This window comes from Artemia franciscana, chromosome 9 (assembly GCF_032884065.1).
Source record: "Artemia franciscana chromosome 9, ASM3288406v1, whole genome shotgun sequence".
Taxonomy (NCBI): Eukaryota; Metazoa; Arthropoda; class Branchiopoda; order Anostraca; family Artemiidae; genus Artemia; species Artemia franciscana.
The window spans coordinates 49,976,424-49,995,362 of NC_088871.1; the positions used below are offsets into that span (position 1 = coordinate 49,976,424).

The following is an 18,939-nucleotide window of genomic DNA, read 5'->3' on the forward strand; positions in this document are numbered from 1 at the left end:
TAAGGAGCGACATTAAAACTTAAAACGAACAGAAATTACTTAGTATATGAAAGGGGCTGCTTCCTCATCAACGCCACGCTCTTTACGCTAAAGTTTTTTACTGTTTTAAAAAGAAGAGTTTAGAGAAAGAGTCACACTTTAGCGTAAAGAGCGGAGCGTTGACGAGGAAGCAGCCCCTTTCATTTACTATGGAATTTCTGTTCGTTTTAAGTTTTAATGTCGCTCCTTACTTTCAGTTAAAAAAAACTTTTTATATAATTTAATAATAGGACGGGATGTGGTGTGTGCGAGAATAAACAGCAATGTTGCTCACGGATTTTACACCAAATTTACTTTGAAATGAACCAATAACAAAACTTAAAATACGTGGAGGTGAAAATGTGTATATGAATTATGTGGACTACCTTTGATTTCCAATTATTCATGCCTACCGTTTCCATGAACAAAAGTTTTAAAGCGTCTGTTTCTTTTTTTGCGGCTTGCAAATTGTGTAATATCATAATCAGAATGACAGAGACTCTCAAGAATCGCACTTTGACGACGAAAAAGCTGCATACGGCTCCCAAGCCGCAAGTTGCTGACCACTGGAAGAACCGTTCATTCTATTAAGACTGCACAATTATATGCTTGGGAGAATACGTGCCACTTCGTGGCAGTAAGCCTTTTGACACTGGGGGAATATATATTTGGGTTCTCGATAGTTTTGAACCGATTAGTAATCTCAGAACTTTTGACCAACTACTTCTTTCCTTATTTGGGACAATATTATTGTTTATGGCACAAAATGACAGAAATGAGAATTTTGCTGAAACGTGATCTCTTTAGTTGCTAAAAAAAATATTATATCTTTGTCTCTTTAGCAGCTTAAAAAATGTGTTAGAACTGCAGTTTTCGTGCAATTGGGCCCTCTCAGTATTGTAAGACCAATGATTCGTTACGATCATCTAAAAAAGAAAAAAAATGTATCTCAGGAATCCTTCTTCGGCAAACTGTAATAGTTCGCGTTATTATAGACAGAAGCTTGAATTACCGCTCTAAGGCTTTGAAATATGTCGAATTTCATGGTATAATTTTCATTATGATCATAGAATTTTTATGTTCTCCCTTATTCTGAAACATCGACATGACCCTTGTTATTTTCAACTTTCCAATGAAAAAACGAAAAATGCGTTTTTTTTCAAAAATTGGTACCTCTGAAAAGAAGTCGTAACGAAGAACAAAACACTCATCAACAGAACTACTTTTGAGACCAGTTATATAAATTATGGCCAGATTTTAAGAGCCAAACCTATTTAGTATTTTCTAGTTCTCCTGGCTTCTGTACTTCCACTGAAATTTTTTTCTTTGGTTGTTTTCTTTCTAATAGATAAGAGGCATCCAACGGTTTTTCTTTTTTGCTCGTTTCGCTAAGAAAAATTGCTAATAAAGGTTGGATCCTTTAACCTCCTATAGTTTTTGTGTTCTCCCCTTATTCTGAAACAATTATCTTTTGTAAATAGTCTTTGATGAATAAATTTAAAACAAAGCGATTTCCTATATTTGGAAACAATATCAAATTTAGATTTGGTCCATATGCACACTGTTCTCAAAGTTTCATTTTATAGAGTTTCACTGTCTAATGATAATTGTTGCTCTTTACTCGTGATTACTTACTAAGAACGGTCTAATCCAGAAAATAGTGTGTTTTAGCCCTTTTTTATTGATCTTGTGTCAATGCACGTTACCTTGACTGAATGAATGAAGCTGATTCCCAATGTCATAGAAAAATCTGTCACCAGCTCGGAGACGAGCGAACTGATCTGCTACTATGCAAGTAAACGTTGGACCTAATAAGGAGCCTGGAGCTGCGATTTCCGATATGCCACCAATAAACAGGTCAATGTCATCCACGTGACGATAAATACGGCTTAGCGCTTGAGCAGTCTAAAAGAGAAATTGGAATTGGATTGGGTCAATTTCTAATAAACCTTACATTAATTTCACCGAGAAACAAAGAAAACGAGAAAAAACACAGATAAGAAAATACTTGGAAAATTGTATAGCAATTTGTTGCTGTTTATAAAAAAATATAAGAAAAAGTTTTTACAGGTAAGAGTAAAGAGAGAAACTATAGCTTAAACCAAACAAAAACTATGCATTACGTGTATACGTAATTTTATTTGGCTTTTAATGATATCATTTCTCCATCAATACCCTTGCCACATTTTTTTTTTTAGCGCAGGCTCTATACAGGCCCGTCTGCAGAAGCAGTGCCATACTCTTTTGAAATATTTTCATTTTTTTGTCATCCCCACCTAGGAAGTAAATTCCTACGTACATACTTTGTACTACTGGTACTGCCTGTACTACGTTTCATTGTATTATCCATCAACAAAAACTTGATATACATTGAAAAATCCCTTATAAATAGGGGGGGGGGAAGGAAAAGCAAATAATCTACAGACTATGTCTTCATAGGTAGCTCTAGTGGGTAAGTCGACCGCCTTTGTTAGAACCACCAGGAGGTTAGAACAAAAATATTGGTTATGAAAAGCTAAAAACATGCACAGTTTTAAATAGGAGTCAACATTTAAATAGGAGCTTTCAGATGAATTATTTAAAGTAAGCGAATCAATTTTCCGAAATTTTAACATTGGCGAAGAATATGAAATATTTGGAGATACTTAATCAGCACCACTCGAGGAAATCTCCACGTCCATCCCCGAGTAAAACCCTACTCTGATGAATTTTAAAAATGATTAGGCAAATCTAACAGCAAGGAATAATTACAATAAGTATATATTATGTTTCTTTTTTTCTGTCTGGTGTTGGGTGTTTCATATTTAATGTTCTTTCCATCCTCAATTTTCGGACTGATGTTGAATTGGCTGTTCAAAAAATAAATAAGAAAATGAAGATCATTCAAACATGGTACTTACTGCTGCTGGTATTGTTCCAATCAAATCTTCGAATGTTCTTACAGATGGTAACCCACACACGGAACGATACTGAATATAGCCTGGCAGTCCATGGTCGCGTCCTCTTTGGGTATTCAAAGCAATCAAGTCCATTCCAAATGGTAAGTTCCCTCTGAATAACTTTGTTGTTATCTATGTTAGAAACAGAGTTGTTAGTTTAGCACCTCGAGTCATTTTATTTGGTTCATTGTGTCTTTATATCGACAGGTTTTATAGATTGGAATCGTAAGGACTTCTTTACTTTTTCTGAAGAATGGTGAGCATATATATTTGATAATTACCATAACCTTGCTTTCTGTCAATCACCTTAGAACCTGCGCTTCCTTTCATCCAACTCTATATAAGGTTTCGTCCACGTTCATCACTTCCTTCTAGATCCCTGAGTCATTTCGCTATGTATGATAGTAAACCAGACTGGAGGTTTTTTAACGGTAATACTTTTCACGGCCAAAAAATAACAACTGGACTTCTTGACTGTGTTTAAAACATTTTATCTACTTGTATTCGATAATTGCCGCTGGTTAGTTCGTTTGCCAGCCCTCCTCTCCGTCCAACTTTATGCAAAGCCTCCTACGCTCCCGCTAAATTTTCAACTCATTTTGTTTAATACATCCTAGAATCACATAAACTCACAGCAGATATTTTGAATTGATTGGCTATCGAGATCAAGGATAGACTTTTGTTTTAATGTGCCCCATGCTGCTCAAGTATCTAGCCCCTCCACCTGTGTTAATCCTCAATGACATTTTTATGCTCCATAATTAAACTGTATCATAGACCTCCTAAGACTTTCAAAGTTGAGTTGGGGTTTACATCTCCGTTGCTGATCCTGATTAAATAAAAAAAAAGATTTATTAAAACTTAAAACGAGCAGAAAATATTCCGTATATGAAAGCGGCTGACTCGATCCCTCGCTCTTTGCCCTATAGTTTGACTGTTTGTCAAGGGAGCAACTTCTTTCATATACGGAATAATTTCTGCTCGTTTTAAGTTTTAATGTCGCTCCTTACTTTCATTAAAAAAAAAGTTTTCTATTTAATTTCGGTTCGTTTTCGAAATAATGGTGGGAAATCCATGAGACACGAAACGGTGTTCACGATCTTAAACACCCTGTGGCAGAACTAAACCATGAAGGAGCAATAAATAAAACTATTTTTGAAGATGTTGACAATACAAATTAACTTTTGTTCTTGAATTTCCAAATTTTCTATGTGCCTTTGGTTTTTCTTTTCCTTTTTATGCAGTCAAAGACAGTAAAATTCTATTACGTGATACATTTTTCATTATTTGCTGTTTGTTGGATTACACAAACTGCTTTTAAATATTCAAACATGACTTGGTTAATTTTTAAAGTTGACACCATAACGTAGTTAAACATCGGTCAAGGTTAAACCAACCTAATAAATTTTGGGGAAGCAGCCTTAGCCTTTCAATTAACTAAATAAATTTTGAAGAATAACTTCACCTTTCACTATACTTTACCCCCCAGCCCCCATGTGTTTGTCCCATGTCTTACTCTTGTTTTCACTGTGTACCCATAAATTGAATCAATGAAGACAAAATCAAGAAACAGAAAAACAAACAAGAAATATATAATGTGGGCAATATATTTCTACACAAAAGAGGGGAGGGATAAATTATAGACGAAGGGCCTTCAAAATGTCCTTAAAAACATTTTTTTTTTTACATATTAAACCGTAAAAATTATTTTCCTAACATGTCTCCTTCTCAATAGCCCCAGTTCTTTGCTGATACTATTGATTCGGAAAATTTGAAAAAAAAAGAAAATTTAAATATAGTCTTAGGCATTGCCTGGCCTATTAATGAATTTCCAGGGAAGTGAAAATTATATTTTGAAACAACGCTGAATCTGGAATCAAATAAAGCTACTCTTTTGTTACCACACTGCTTATTTTATATTGGGACAGTAGCAGAAATCTTGTTATTCAGAGGACATAAATTAGATAAAAATTAAATAATTATACCATTTGATTTCTAACTTAATTTTCTTTTCAAATATAACATGCCTAATCATTGCATTTGCTACAATGACCTATATACATACCAAAATATACATAGACCAAATATACCTGACCAAATATACATAGGTCAGGATTTGCTATCCTGACCTATATATATGTACTATTTTTTATATTAGGGGGGCTCCCCCCTCCTCAATACATCGCTCTTCACGCTAAAGCTATTTAGTACTTTTAAAAGAGCTTCTTGTTCTAATTAAACGGTCCTTGTGTTTCAAGAATCGTTCTTAAAGAATCGGGACAAAAAGACAAACTTTGGCGAAAAGAGAGAGATATTGAGGAAGGGACACCCCCCCCTATATACGAAATAATTTCTGTTCGTTTTAAGTTTTAATGTTGTCCTTAATTTCAGTTGAAAAAAACTCGTTTTCCTATTCAATTTCCGTTCAAATAATACCGGAAAATCAAGCTTCCCTCCACGGAAATTTCCTCCTCCATAGAAAATTTCTCAAAGTACAGCTCTTCTCACATAAAATACCCCCCACCCACCCACCTGGATGATACCCCACGGACAATTCATACAGCATACTCGTTGAAAATCCTCTAGGAAATTTCTTGCGGACGTTTTCAAATCAAATCAAAAATCCTGCTCCTTGGAATACTTTTCCCGAAAATGCCAGCACCTCCAGTGTATTATTTTGTTTCAAAATTAAAGTCATAACTCTTCATTTTTTTCTGAAAAAAATTTAGAGAATAAAATATTTTTAACTGGTAATCTCTCGATTTCTACGCAATGCTCTACAACAAGGCTATGAGATGTATGCTGCAATTACAAATACTACTGGTAAACAATATCGGTAAATTTAACAGCTTAAGGCCCTTTCCCCATAGGCTCTGGGAGGTCATGTTACCTCTAAAATCCTATTCATTGGACCAAACATTTATTCTGAACAAAATAGCCATCTCAAAATTTTGATCAGACGACTTTGGAAGAAATAGGCCGGGGAGGTAGGGTAACTGCCCTCCAGCCTTTTTGGTTTCTTAAAAAGGGCACTAGAACTTTTAATTCAGTTTGAATGAACCCTCCGCTGATCTTCTAGGACCGTTGGTTCGATACGATTCCCCTTATATATTACCATAATTGCGTAACTTACACCCCTTTCCTTTCTAGGGCTATGGGGGGCTATATTATCACCTAAAGTATAGTTATTGGACCTTTGAACTTTGCTGAAAAAATGATTATCTCAAAATTTTGGTCGCACTACTTGGGGAGGGGGACTAGCTGCACCCCAATATTCGTGGTCACTTAAAAAGGTAACTAGAACTTTTCATTTTCATTCGAATTTTCCCTTTGCCGATTTTCTAGGACCTTGGTTCGATACAAACCAAACACTCATTTGTGATTCACAAAATACAAAATTTTACATTTTGTAGAAAAGGCTTGAAACCACTACAGTGTGTTTCTCTAATACGCTGAATCTTGTGATGTGACTTTCGTCAAGATTCTTTGACTTTTAGGGTTTGTTTCCCCCCTCTTTTGAAAAAAGCAGATTTTGTCAGGACCGTATTGTTTGATGGTTAACACTAAACTCAATGGATCATATATTTGGGATCAGCATCATCAGCCAATTCCTTTCATACATCTATTGACACAAAAATTCCGTTTTTTAGAAATCCGGTTACTATAAGGCCGCGTGGCTCCTTACTACTGTTCGTTACCACGAAATGTTTGATATGACAGTATTTTTGTACCATAAAATGCAAAAAAAAAGAAATTCCAAGAAATTGTGAGTACGCCATTCTATACGCTGTTTAAAACGCTTGTCCATAAACGTTTCCAGAGCGAATACTGACAAGGTTACGACGAAACCGTAAAAAAACGAGTCTATTTTGACTATTATTTGTTAAATATGTAAATTTACTGAAAAGCTCATTTGCACTTTTTATGAATGATGAAGCTCATACCTCTGGCGTAAAGGCATTATCAAAATTTTGAGACGGGGAAGTCAACATTCCTCTAATGATTGAGTCCAAATAAGAAGGGCTTGTCAGCTTTCCTCCATCATCGAAGAACATGCTTAGCTCCGAACTCTGGTCTCTTCTGCCAAAGCCATCAACCACCCTAAATGGGAAATAAGGCATGATTTGGACAAATATAAAAATCATTGAATTTACTTCTACCCGTATATTCGTTTCCACCTTTCACTTTTGTTCTTCCTAAGACTGTACACCCTTTCGGCTAATTATTACTAGCCTAATCTTTACTAAGAATTAAATAAAAAACACGTTTTTTCAACTGAAAGTAAGGAGCAACATTAAAGCTTAAAACGAATAGAAATTATTACGTAAATGAGGGGTTCTCCCCCTCGTTCTTTACGCTAAAGTTCGAATTTTGTTCCAATTCCTTAAGAATGACCCCTGAATCACAAAGGCCGTTCATTTAGAATAAATGGCTATTTTGAAAGTACTAAAAAAAAATTTGCGTAAAGATAGAGGTATTGACGAGAGAGCGAACCCCCTCATATACGAAATAATTTCTGTTCGTTTTAAGCTTTAATGTTGCTCCGTACTTTCAGTTGTAGCTTTCAGTCTATGGAAAGATCCTTCCACGAAACATGGCCCAAAGAATCCCACTCCCCCTCACAAAAAAAATCCCACTTCTCCCTCACCAAAAAAATCCCCCCTGAAAACGTCTGTATACTTCTTAATAACCAACAGTATATGTAAACTATGAGCAAAGTTAATAACTTGCAGCCCGTCCTCCGGGTAATGTCGGGGATTAAGTCATCCTCAAAGACATAGTTGTTAGATTTTCGACTATGCTGAACAAAAAGACGATCTCAAAGTTTTGATCGGGTGACTTTGGGGAAAAATAAGCATGGGAGGGAACCTAGTTGCCTTCCAATTTCTTTTAATTAAAAAGGACACTAAAACTTTTAATTTCCGTTCGAACGGGCCCTCTCGCGATGTTCTAGGACCACAGGGTCGATACAGTCACACCTGAAAAACAACAACAAATAAGCACGCATCTGTGACCTTCCTCCTGGAAAAAAAAAATACAAAATTCCACAGTTTTGCAGATAGAAGTTTGAAACCTCTATAGTAGGGCTCTGATACGTTGAATCTAATTTAGTGATTTTCCTTAAAATTATGTGACTTGGGGGATATTCCCCCCTCGTTTCAAAAAGTAGGCAAATTTTCTCAGGGTCGTAACTGTTAATGGGTAAGAATATACTGGATGAACCACGAACGGTTTGAAAGCTCTCGTATATGTATTTTGACCTTACATTTAGCACTGTGTAACTGTATAGGGAAGACATTCTTTATGTAATTAAATAAAAAAAACAAGTTTTTTTAACTGAAAGTAAGGAGCGACATTAAAACTTAAAACGCACAGAAATTACTTCGTATATGAAAGAGGCTGCTTCTCCATCAACACCCGGCTCTTTACGCTAAAGTTTGACTCTTTCTCTCAATTCTTCTTTTTAAAACAGTAAAAAACTTTAGCGTAAAGAGCGGGGCGTTGATGGAGAAGCAGCCTCTTTCATATACCAAGTAATTTCTGTGCGTTTTAAGTTTTAATGTCGCTCCTTACTTTCAGTTAAAAAAACTTGTTTTTTTTATTTAATTTCTGAACATTTTTGAATCAATGCATGTTTTGATTTTGGCTCTCCGCAGAGGAATAATCAAAACGAAATTTGCATATTTTTTTTTTTTTTGGCTCAATGGCTTTCTCATAATTTTGATCGAATGATTTTGAGAAAAAAAGAGCGGGGGACGAAGCCTAGTTGCCCCCCGATTTTTTGGTTAATTAAAAAGGCAACTAGAACTTTTACTTTTTTACGAATCTTTTTATTGGTAAAAGATTTACGTAACTTATAAATTAGCTTACGTAAAGAACTTTTGTATTCTCATGTTTTTATTACATATATGAGGGGATTCGCCCCATCGTCAGTACCTCGCTCTTTACACTAAAGCTTAAATTTTATCCCAATTCATTAAGAATGACCCCCTGAATCACAAAAGCCGTAGAATAAGTAGTTGAAATTACTGAAAATACTTTAGCGTAAAGAGCGAGGTATTAGAAGGAGGTGAGCCCCTCATATGGGTAATAATTTCTGTTTGTTTTAAGTTTTATTGCTGTTCCTTACTTCCAGCTGAAAAAGCTTTTTCACTTTTATTTTTTAATTGTTTTTTTTTAAATAATGCTAGTAAATCCTGCCCTCCCTTCATGGAAATTTTCTTCTCCCATTACAAATTCTCGAAGGAAAGTTCCCCCAGCATATCCCCCTCTTCTCAACCCCTCCCCCAAACCAAAAAAATCCTCCTGAAAACGCCTGTATACTTCCCAATAACCATTACTATATGTAAGCACAGGTCAAAGTTTGTAACTTGTTGCCCCTCCCACGGGGACTGTGGGGGATTAAGTCGTCCCCAAAGACATATTTATAAGGTTTTTCGGCTACACTGAATAAAATGGCTATCTCAGAATTTTGATCCGTTGACTTTGGGAAAATAATTAGCGTAGGATGGGGCCTAGGTGTCCTCCAATTTTTTTGGTCACTTAAAAAGGGCACTAGAACTTTTCATTTCCGTTAGAATGAGCCCTCTTGCAACATTCTAGGACAACTGGGTCGATACGATCACCCCTGGGAAAAAAAAAAAACACAAAAAAACAAAAAAACAAATAAACACGCATCCGTGATCTGCCTTCTGGCAATTAAAAAGCAAAATTCCACATTTTTGTAGATAGGAGCTCGAAACTTCTATAGTAGGGTTCTCTGATACGCTGAATCTGATGGTGTGATTTTCGTTAAGATTCTATGACTTTTAGGGGGCGTTTCCCCCTATTTTCTAAAATAACGCAAATTTTCTCAGGCTCGTAACTTTTGATGGGTAAAACTAAACTTGATGAAACTTATATATTTAAAACCAGCATTAAAATGCGATTCTTTTGATGTAGCTATTGGTATCAAAATTCCATTTTTTAGAGTTTTGGTTACTATTGAGCCGGGTCGCTCCTTACTACAGTTCGTTACCACGAACTGTTTGATAGAGAAAGGCTATAGCAATTTCAAAAGAAAAATAAACTGAGAGACAGGGAGGTGCAACAGGGTTAAATTGGTAAGAGAAGGGATGATATTCATCTCCAGTGTCATTTATTTGGTAGCAAGTCCTAAGAAAGGGGGCAACCAAGCCATGGAGAGGAAGGAGAATGAAAGGAAGATTTTACAAATTAATCTGGTAGTTTTGCTCAGTTGTGCTGGGGAAAATAGCACCTTCTCCGACAGGGAGCTACTACTAAGGAAAGGATGACCAGATAAATGAGATGATAAATTGAATAAAAAAAATATTTTCATAATAATTATTAGTCAAGTCCGGGGTCTAACCAAGGAAAAGGCTATAATTGAGCAAGTCTTCTGCAAGTATTCATGACATCTCGTTAAATATATTTTTGCTATCAGACCTAGCGTAAGCTTGATATCTACTTAATAATAATAATTTATTTAAAATCTACTTATAAACAAAACAAGTGGAGTAAATTACACTTGTGTAGTAAAGTAAAAGAAAAGAAAAGTAAAGTAAAAGTGTAGTAAAAGAAAGAAAAGCCAAATAGAGAGACACATAGACAATTTGTACCCATATCTCAGACAAAAACACACGTACAATATTATGGTTTGGGCAAAGGGACACAAAGGCATGTCTTGCTAAATTGGCACCAAGCAACTTAAACGATTGAAGAATGTCGGTAGCACCACACTTTTTAATATGTGTATTACGCTATGAAGTGGGAAGTACAGCAAAAATTCGCATTATCTAAAATAAGCAATATGTATCTGGCACAAATATTTTTTGTTCAATATCGAATACATACCACTTAAAAACAAGGCGGAATGATCACAGTATGTGGAATACATTTTAGCTGCAACCTGGCGTGAATATTTTCAACGGTTAGGAACAATTTTTGCATATCAAACCTTCAAATTTTCTTTAAAATCTCCCAAAACCTTGAGTCACAAAAAAGGGAGTGTTACATTCGAATCTATCAAGATTCAAAGACAGACCAACATTCCAAAACATTATAGAAATACGTTGCAGAGATAATGTCAAAATAGACTTAAAACTCCGGCTTAAAACTAGCAGGTCGTCCGAATGCGGAATATAAGACACAGCAGATAAATTATATAAATACGAAGGGCTAATTCCTGATAACATATTTTGAATGCAAGCATTAAATAGATAAGGTTTCCACTCTTTTTCTGATGTTTTATTTTGATGTTTTAAAATGAGTTTTATTTTCTGATGTTTGTTTTCGGTCTTGAAAAAAACAACCTTTTTGATCCATTTTTGGGCTTTGTTTTCAAGGAATCCATTTATTTTTTACTTTTTGTTTGGGTCCTGTTTTATGGGCCCATGCTCCCAGGATAATCTTGTTTTGTATATAAGGGTTCCCTTGTCCCTGAATTTGCAGCTGCAAGTTTCTAGCTAATCGAGCCCACGAAAGACTGCATGGGTCAATCGATCCCCGGAGGAACTTTGTTTAACTTCTTAACTATTTTTGGAAAAATGGTTAATTTGGATTTTACTCTGGCTCCACTGGGTTGCAGGCGTACCCAGGGACAGAAAAAGAGCACGAGAAGGGGCTATGATTTTATCGTATTTTCAATTTCCCTCATTTCTTACTCTTAAGAATCTCCTCAATTATCCAACAGCATTATCATGTTTGATTTCAAACAATACCGTAGCTATTTGGGGGAGGGCTATGGGGCTCAATCAAATTCTCAACCTGTGATAGAACGCATTGGAAAATCTTTTCAACACGTCTGAAGAAGAACTACTAAAAATTTTAAATTCGTGTTCAAATATGGGCATTGTCGTAAAAAGTTCTTTAATTTTTCTCAAAAAAAGAATGACAAGGGAAGACTAAAATAATAGCGAAACATTTTCTTTAGCCCTCAAACCCCCTTGCCTTACACCAGATGACTTGGATATGTTCTTGCTTTCAGCCATGCGTATTTTTTTTTATTTGACTCATTTGAAGTTTGTATTACTGACATATAAAGATGAGGATGAAGACTTGGATCATTTTCACCGGAAATGCCCGGTGCTCTTTGATTTACGGAATTTTTTTTTTCGCATGGGATAAATTTGATGCTTCCTTGTATTCTGCAAAATAGTTACCCAACCACAATATTTCGAGTGGGAGTGTATATAGATAAATCCTTAGTAAGAAGAAAAAGTCTTATATCATTAATTTTTTTTTGTTTGATTAGATATTTTCGCGTTGTATTCTGTTTTTGCGCGTCTTTGTAATTGGTACTGTTGTTTAATTTTCCTTGCTTGCATGTTATTTATTTATATTTTTGTGTATATGGCCCTTTGGCTTTTGAAATACACTTATCTATCTGTCGTAAGGACTTGAAATAAGGCTGCCACTGAGAATTTAAGAATTTTCAAGATTCCTATGCGAAACTCTCACGGTTCGAAAAAAAAAGAAAAAAAAATATTGCACACGTTCTAAGGATAGTGCTTGTTTTATGTACTTTTTCCATGATACCAAGCTCATGGGAAAAACCCCAAGAGGTGGCAGCTCTGGCTTGAAATACTCCAATAAAATCAGTTAAAAAGAAGCAAATTCGAAGAAAAGATCGATAGAAAGAGAAAAAAGGGCACTTACTGGATCAAACTAGGAAGAAGCGAATGTCCGAATCGAAAAGCAGCCGTGGAGAATTCGTTATTTATTCTGGCATCAATTTTTTCATCATACTGCAGAAAATAGCCATTTCTTCGTGGCCAAAGGCTATAAGCCTTCATAAACTTTTGACCCACTATATTTGGGAGCCATTCATTATAGGTTATATGCTGGATTTCAGCAGCGACTATCCTGCGGCTTTCTTGGTAGAGTTGCTCATCGCTCCAGAGTGGATTCAGTTGTTGCAATGATGTAGCAATACGGTTATGTTCTCGCACAAAGATGGTATGAAAGGCTGCAAGCATTGTCTGCTCATTTACACGCTTATCCCCTTGAAAAAATCGTTCAGTTTAAGCCAGGGCAATGACAGTTGCAAAGTATGACTCTAAGATGTGGGTACTTTGACGTTTTTGAGAGTAAACATGTAAGGACAGTTTTTCATACTCATTGAAACAATTGTATATAAGAAATGATCTCGGCAGAAAGCAGTGGAGGTTCTAGGCCTGAGTGGGGGGCCACCTGCCCCGTCCCTCCCTCTCAATTTTTCTGACATTAAATTCCTTTTATCTTATATTTTTACACTCCTATGGTATACCTTTCACCCACCCCCAGATTATGGGGGTGAAAAACCAGATTAGGCCTAAAGCCGCTACTGACGGAAAATATATTTCGGTTCTTTAATCTAAGAATTAGGCACTCCTGAAACCTGAGCAGGATATGCTAAACTTCTATGTAAGGGATTGCTTAAGAATGATTTTATTTATTATTCATTAAAATAAATTTATCAAACAGTTCGTGGTAACGAACTGTAGTAAGGAGCGACCCGGCTCAATAGTAACCAAAACTCTAAAAAATGGAATTTTGATACCAATAGCTACATCAAAAGAATTGCATTTTAATGCTGGTTTTAAATATATAAGTTTCATCAAGTTTAGTCTTACCCATCAAAAGTTACGAGCCTGAGAAAATTTGCGTTATTTTAGAAAATAGGGGGAAACGCCCCCTAAAAGTCATAGAATCTTAACGAAAATCACACCATCAGATTCAGCGTATCAGAGAACCCTACTGTAGAAGTTTCGAGCTCCTATCTACAAAAATGTGGAATTTTGCATTTTTTGCCAGAAGGCAGATCACGGATGCGTGAGGGCACCTAGGCCCCCTCCCACGCTAATTATTTTCCCAAAGTCAACGGATCAAAATTCTGAGATAGCCATTTTATTCAGCGTAGTCGAAAAACCTTATAACTATGTCTTTGGGGACGACTTACTCCCCCACAGTCCCCGTGGGAGGGGCAACAAGTTACAAACTTTGACCTGTGCTTACATATAGTAATGGTTATTGGGAAGTATACAGGCGTTTTCAGGAGGATTTTTTTGTTTTTTGAGAGGGGTTGAGAAGAGGGGGATATGCTGGGGGAACTTTCCTTCGAGAATTTGTAATGGGAGAAGAAAATTTCCATGAAGGGAGAGCAGGATTTACTAGCATTATTTAAAAAAAAAAACAATTAAAAAATAAAAGTGAAAAAGCTTTTTCAGCTGGAAGTAAGGAACAGCAATAAAACTTAAAACAAACAGAAATTATTACCCATATGAGGGGCTCACCTCCTTCTAATACCTCGCTCTTTACGCTAAAGTATTTTCGGTAATTTCAACTACTTATTCTACGGCTTTTGTGATTCAGGGGGTCATTCTTAATGAATTGGGATAAAATTTAAGCTTTAGTGCAAAGAGCAAGGTACTGACGATGGGGCGAATCCCCTCATATATGTAATAAAAACATGAGAATACAAAAGTTCTTTACGTAAGCTAATTTATAAGTTACGTAAATCTTTTACCAATAAAAAGATTCGTAAAAAATTAAAAGTTCTAGTTGCCTTTTTAATTAACCAAAAAATCGGGGGGCAACTAGGCTTCGTCCCCCGCTCTTTTTTTCTCAAAATGATTCGATCAAAATTATGAGAAAGCCATTGAGCCAAAAAAAAAAATATGCAAATTTCGTTTTGATTATTCCTCTGCGGAGAGCCAAAATCAAAACATGCATTGATTCAAAAACGTTCAGAAATTAAATAAAAAAAAACAAGTTTTTTTAGCTGAAAGTAAGGAGTGACATCAAAACTTAAAACGCACAGAAATTACTTCGTATATGAAAGAGGCTGCTTCCTCATCAACGCCCCGCTCTTTACGCTAAAGTTTTTTATTGTTTTAGAAAGAAGAATTGAGAGAAAGAGTCAAACTTTAGCGTAAAGAGCGGGGCGTTGATGAGGAAGCAGCCTCTTTCATATACGAAGTAATTTCTGTGCGTTTTAAGTTTTGATGTCACTCCTTACTTTCAGTTGAAAAAACTTGTTTTTTTTATTTAATTTAAAACAACTAGCTATACGAAAAATGCATTTTTAAATAACCGTCCAGGCCTACAATAAATGAAAGGCTAGGAGGAAAATGTCACACTTTTTGGTTGAAGGGCAAATATCACATTTTTGACAATCCACCTGGGGCCAGTCGAAAACAGAAAGTCTTTAAATGAGAATGGTAATAAGAAAATATTCACAAGGAAGAGTTGAGAGGTCATAAGAAAAGATTTATTCCTAAACAGTCCATGAGAGGGAGTAATAAATGAAACCTGGAACAAGATAGAGTGGAAGAGAAGTGGGTGATCTACATAAGCCTTGGGTGCGGGATTGCCGCAGATAGTACCAAAGTACTATTTTAGTACTTCTTGATCAAAGTAGTACTTTATACTTTATGTGAAATTAGTACTTCTCATTACTTTTTAGCAAAAGTTATTTTTTAATAATTTCAGTAGAAATAGTGCCTATCTTAAATCTAAGGTGCAAGAAATCAACTTGCTTATTAGCAATCTGTTTCCCCGTAAAAAAGTAACTTTTTCTGGCCTTGTTGACAAGCATTTGCGCAACAGGTTTTAATTCATAATATACTAACATTTTCATTCTTCGATTCTTCTCTTGTGATGCTAAGCAAACAAATCGAGATTACACTACACGTTACAGACAGTATTTTGGTCTTTGTTCAGTCATATATTAGCAAGTTTGCCACTCCTAGTAATTTATCACTATTTCTAGTGATTTTTTATGTTGCCTAGTGACTTTCTTCTAGCTAGTGATTTAATGGGTCCTTCTTCAAAGAAAGGAGGAGGGGACTGGTCACTCTCCTTTCCTTTTTCAACTTCCCTCTCAATATGATTCTAAAGTTCCAACTTAATGTCCTTAGCCATTCCTTAGATATTACTATTGTACCCTTTAGACTGCCCTCCTGAATTTAGTATGTTTTGACTCTGTTGGACATAAGATATTTCCTCAACATTTCCCTCAACATTTTCTAAAGATTTTACCTTAATAGTAATCATGTCCCCTTTTCCAAATAACAAACCTCATATCTAAAGAATGGACAACTTATATAACATACAACACTTGACACAGGGGCAGGGGAGGTTCATCCCGGGAATTATAGTAATTTGAATTTTCGAAACCAGACGGTTATTCAGAAATGTTGATCAGATATCGTTGGGGAAATTGCAGCTAAAAAGGCCATGTGAGGGGGACTGGTTACCCTTCAGCCATTTTTTCAACATTGCCCTCAACATTCCCATAAAGTTTATACTTAATACCCTCAGCCATTCTCAAATGTTGGAGATACGTTTTTTTGAAAATTGGAAGCACATAGTACCTTTAGATTAGTTAAATATGCTTCTCAACATTCCCCGAAGTTTCGTCTTAAAAATAAATCCTATAATTGAGAAGGGTAAATTGTATAATTTTTAAAAATTGACCTGGGGGCTTTGGAAGAGATTGTATTCCCTGAGGCATAGTTGAAAATAGCGACGAAGACCACACTGTCTTTCCATAATAAACAAATATAAAGTTGAAACAATAGGAAAAATCTTTTCAAGACAGTGGAAATCAATTCTGTGAATATTTCGGCCCTATGTCCAAGGGCCGTCTTCACCACAATCCTAGTAAGAGAGAGAAAAAAAAATGTATGCATAAATAAACTTACAGTAAAATGCGAGAATCAAAACTAATTATGTTTTTTTAACTTTTTAAAACAGCCCTACCATCCTTACTTCAATGAAGTTCAACCAGGACTGACAAAAAGAGTGAAGTGAGATAATAAATCCATTCAAACAAAACAGAACAAAGTTTCTAAATTCTGATGGGTCCTGCCAACATACGTTGGCAGGACCCGTCAGAATCTAGAAAAACGGCTACAACAGCATAAAAAAGACATAGACATGGCATTAATTTCAAATAGTTCCAACAACTCCTTTGATTCTGCTCTAGGTTGGCATATATTTAATAATCCTTCCCACATGATACTTTTTGAAAAATCTTCACTCATCAGTAATGATTTGGGGATAAAACAGGTGGTTTGGGAATCAATCAAAATAAGTCTCAAAATAAATAATTATATTTCATTGAACAGAGACTTGGGGGAGTACTCACTAAATTCTTTATGCTCAAATTTAAATAAAAATGATCTAACAAAATATTTTACCAAACCGATTTATAATAGTATTGAACCAGTTACGAAAAGGCCTTTGAGGCAGGCTGCTACAAATGCAAGGTTGGCTCTGAGAAATTGCATTTAATCACATTGTTCTGTTTTGTTTGAATGAATTTATCATCTCACTTCACCCTTTTTGTCAGTCCTGGTTGGACTTCGTTGAAGTAACGATGCTAGGGCTGTTTTAAAAAAGTTTAAAAAAAACATTATTAGTTTTAATTCTCGCATTTTAATGTAAGTTTATTTATATATACATGTTTTTCTTTCTCTCTCTTTCTTGTATTGTGCTGAAGACGGCCCTTGGACATACGGCCGAAATATTCACAGAATTGATCTCCTATGTCTTGGAAAGATTTTCCCTATTGGTTCAACTTTATATTTGTTTGAGGCATAGTTACTAGCGCTTTTGCCTATTTTGATTAAAATCTTTTCCGAAAACTTTGATCAGTGTTGAGGGGAAGATCCCTCTAAAAAAGACAAGGGAGGGGCTTGTAGCCCTTCAATCACTTTTCAACATCCCTCTCAAGATATCCTGTCAGTTTCAGCTTATTACCCTTAACTATTCCTTAGACATTGCTGAAACCTTTTGACAACTGGCATGCACATAGTATGTCTTGATTGTAGTTGGCATTCCTCTCAGGAGGGAATCCGATTTCGTAGGATAATTTGCCCCCAACCACGCATTGCACTCCCGGCATTGGATCAGGAGATCGGTACCTGCACAACGAAGACCATGGGTCAGCATGCGAAAATGTTTAAGTTTGTTTAAGGCACTCCTCTATAAAGGTGCTGAAGATTACGTCATTCTCATGGGCATAGTCATTTGACGTAGGTGGGGGAGGGGGTCTAGCCGCCCTTCGATCACTTTTGGCTCTTATAAAGGACACTCGAACTTCCGATATCCAATCGAATGAGCATCCTCCGAAGTTTATGCAACCACCCTTTCCATATGAAGTAGCTCTAGGAAAAAAATAATATAAAACATTGAAACTTTGTGGCTCTTTACTATAACCAACGCTATAGCGTTGATTCGGTTTTTCCCTAGGGGCACTTCATATCTAAGGGGCAATCGTGTAAATTTGGAGTGGGCTCATCTTATTAAAAATCGGGGGTTCGGGTGTCTTTTAAGATTCAAAAGTGAACGGAGGGCAACTATCCCCCCCTCCGCGCCGTGTTTCCTCAAATGCCTCCGATCAAAACCTTTAGTTAGCCATTTTGTTCAAAATAGTTCAAAAATCAGATAACAAAAATTCCGGGGTCGATACAAACCCCTCCAGAGCCCAAGGGCACGTGTTGAAAGTTATGTTCGGGTGCACATTGAGTTTTGAAGGAAGGGGTGGTAGTATAAGCTTTGGAGGAGGCTCATTGGATTGGAAATAGGAAGTTCTAGTGCCTCTTTTAAGAGTGCAAAGTAATCGGAGGGCAACTAGCACGCACCGCCCTTTTTTCCCCAAATAGCTCTGACCAAATTTTTGGTCAAAATAGTTCAAAGGTCAAACAACTATATTTTTGGGTAGGTTTCTTGGGTTTGATACCCCCCCAACCCTCAGGGCAAGGGCTATAAGTTACGCAAGTTGCTCATTGTTAACCAATAATGTTATTATGGAAGGGATGGTCAAATACATTTGGAAGGGGACTCATTGAGTTGGAAACTAGGATTCCCAATGCCCATTTTAATATTCAAAAGTGACCGAAGGGCAAATAGCCCCCCCCGCTGCCCTCTTTTTTCCAAATGGATCCTATAAAAATTTTGAGATAGCAATTTTGTTCAAAAAGATCCGAAGGTCGAA

General features: G+C 36.1%; 1 protein-coding gene across 1 annotated transcript in view; it reads right to left on the reverse strand.

Annotated features, from left to right (window-relative positions):
• LOC136031518 (peroxidase-like) overlaps nucleotides 1-18,939 on the reverse strand; it is a 104,161-nt gene that overhangs the window by 15,585 nt on the left and 69,637 nt on the right. Inside the window, exons 9-12 of the mRNA XM_065711188.1 lie at nucleotides 12,615-12,960; nucleotides 6,902-7,058; nucleotides 2,919-3,089; nucleotides 1,725-1,923 (exon numbers count right to left, since the gene is read on the reverse strand). Of these exons, the coding sequence (XP_065567260.1) occupies nucleotides 1,725-1,923; nucleotides 2,919-3,089; nucleotides 6,902-7,058; nucleotides 12,615-12,960 (873 nt within the window). The remainder of the gene's footprint in view (nucleotides 1-1,724; nucleotides 1,924-2,918; nucleotides 3,090-6,901; nucleotides 7,059-12,614; nucleotides 12,961-18,939) is intronic.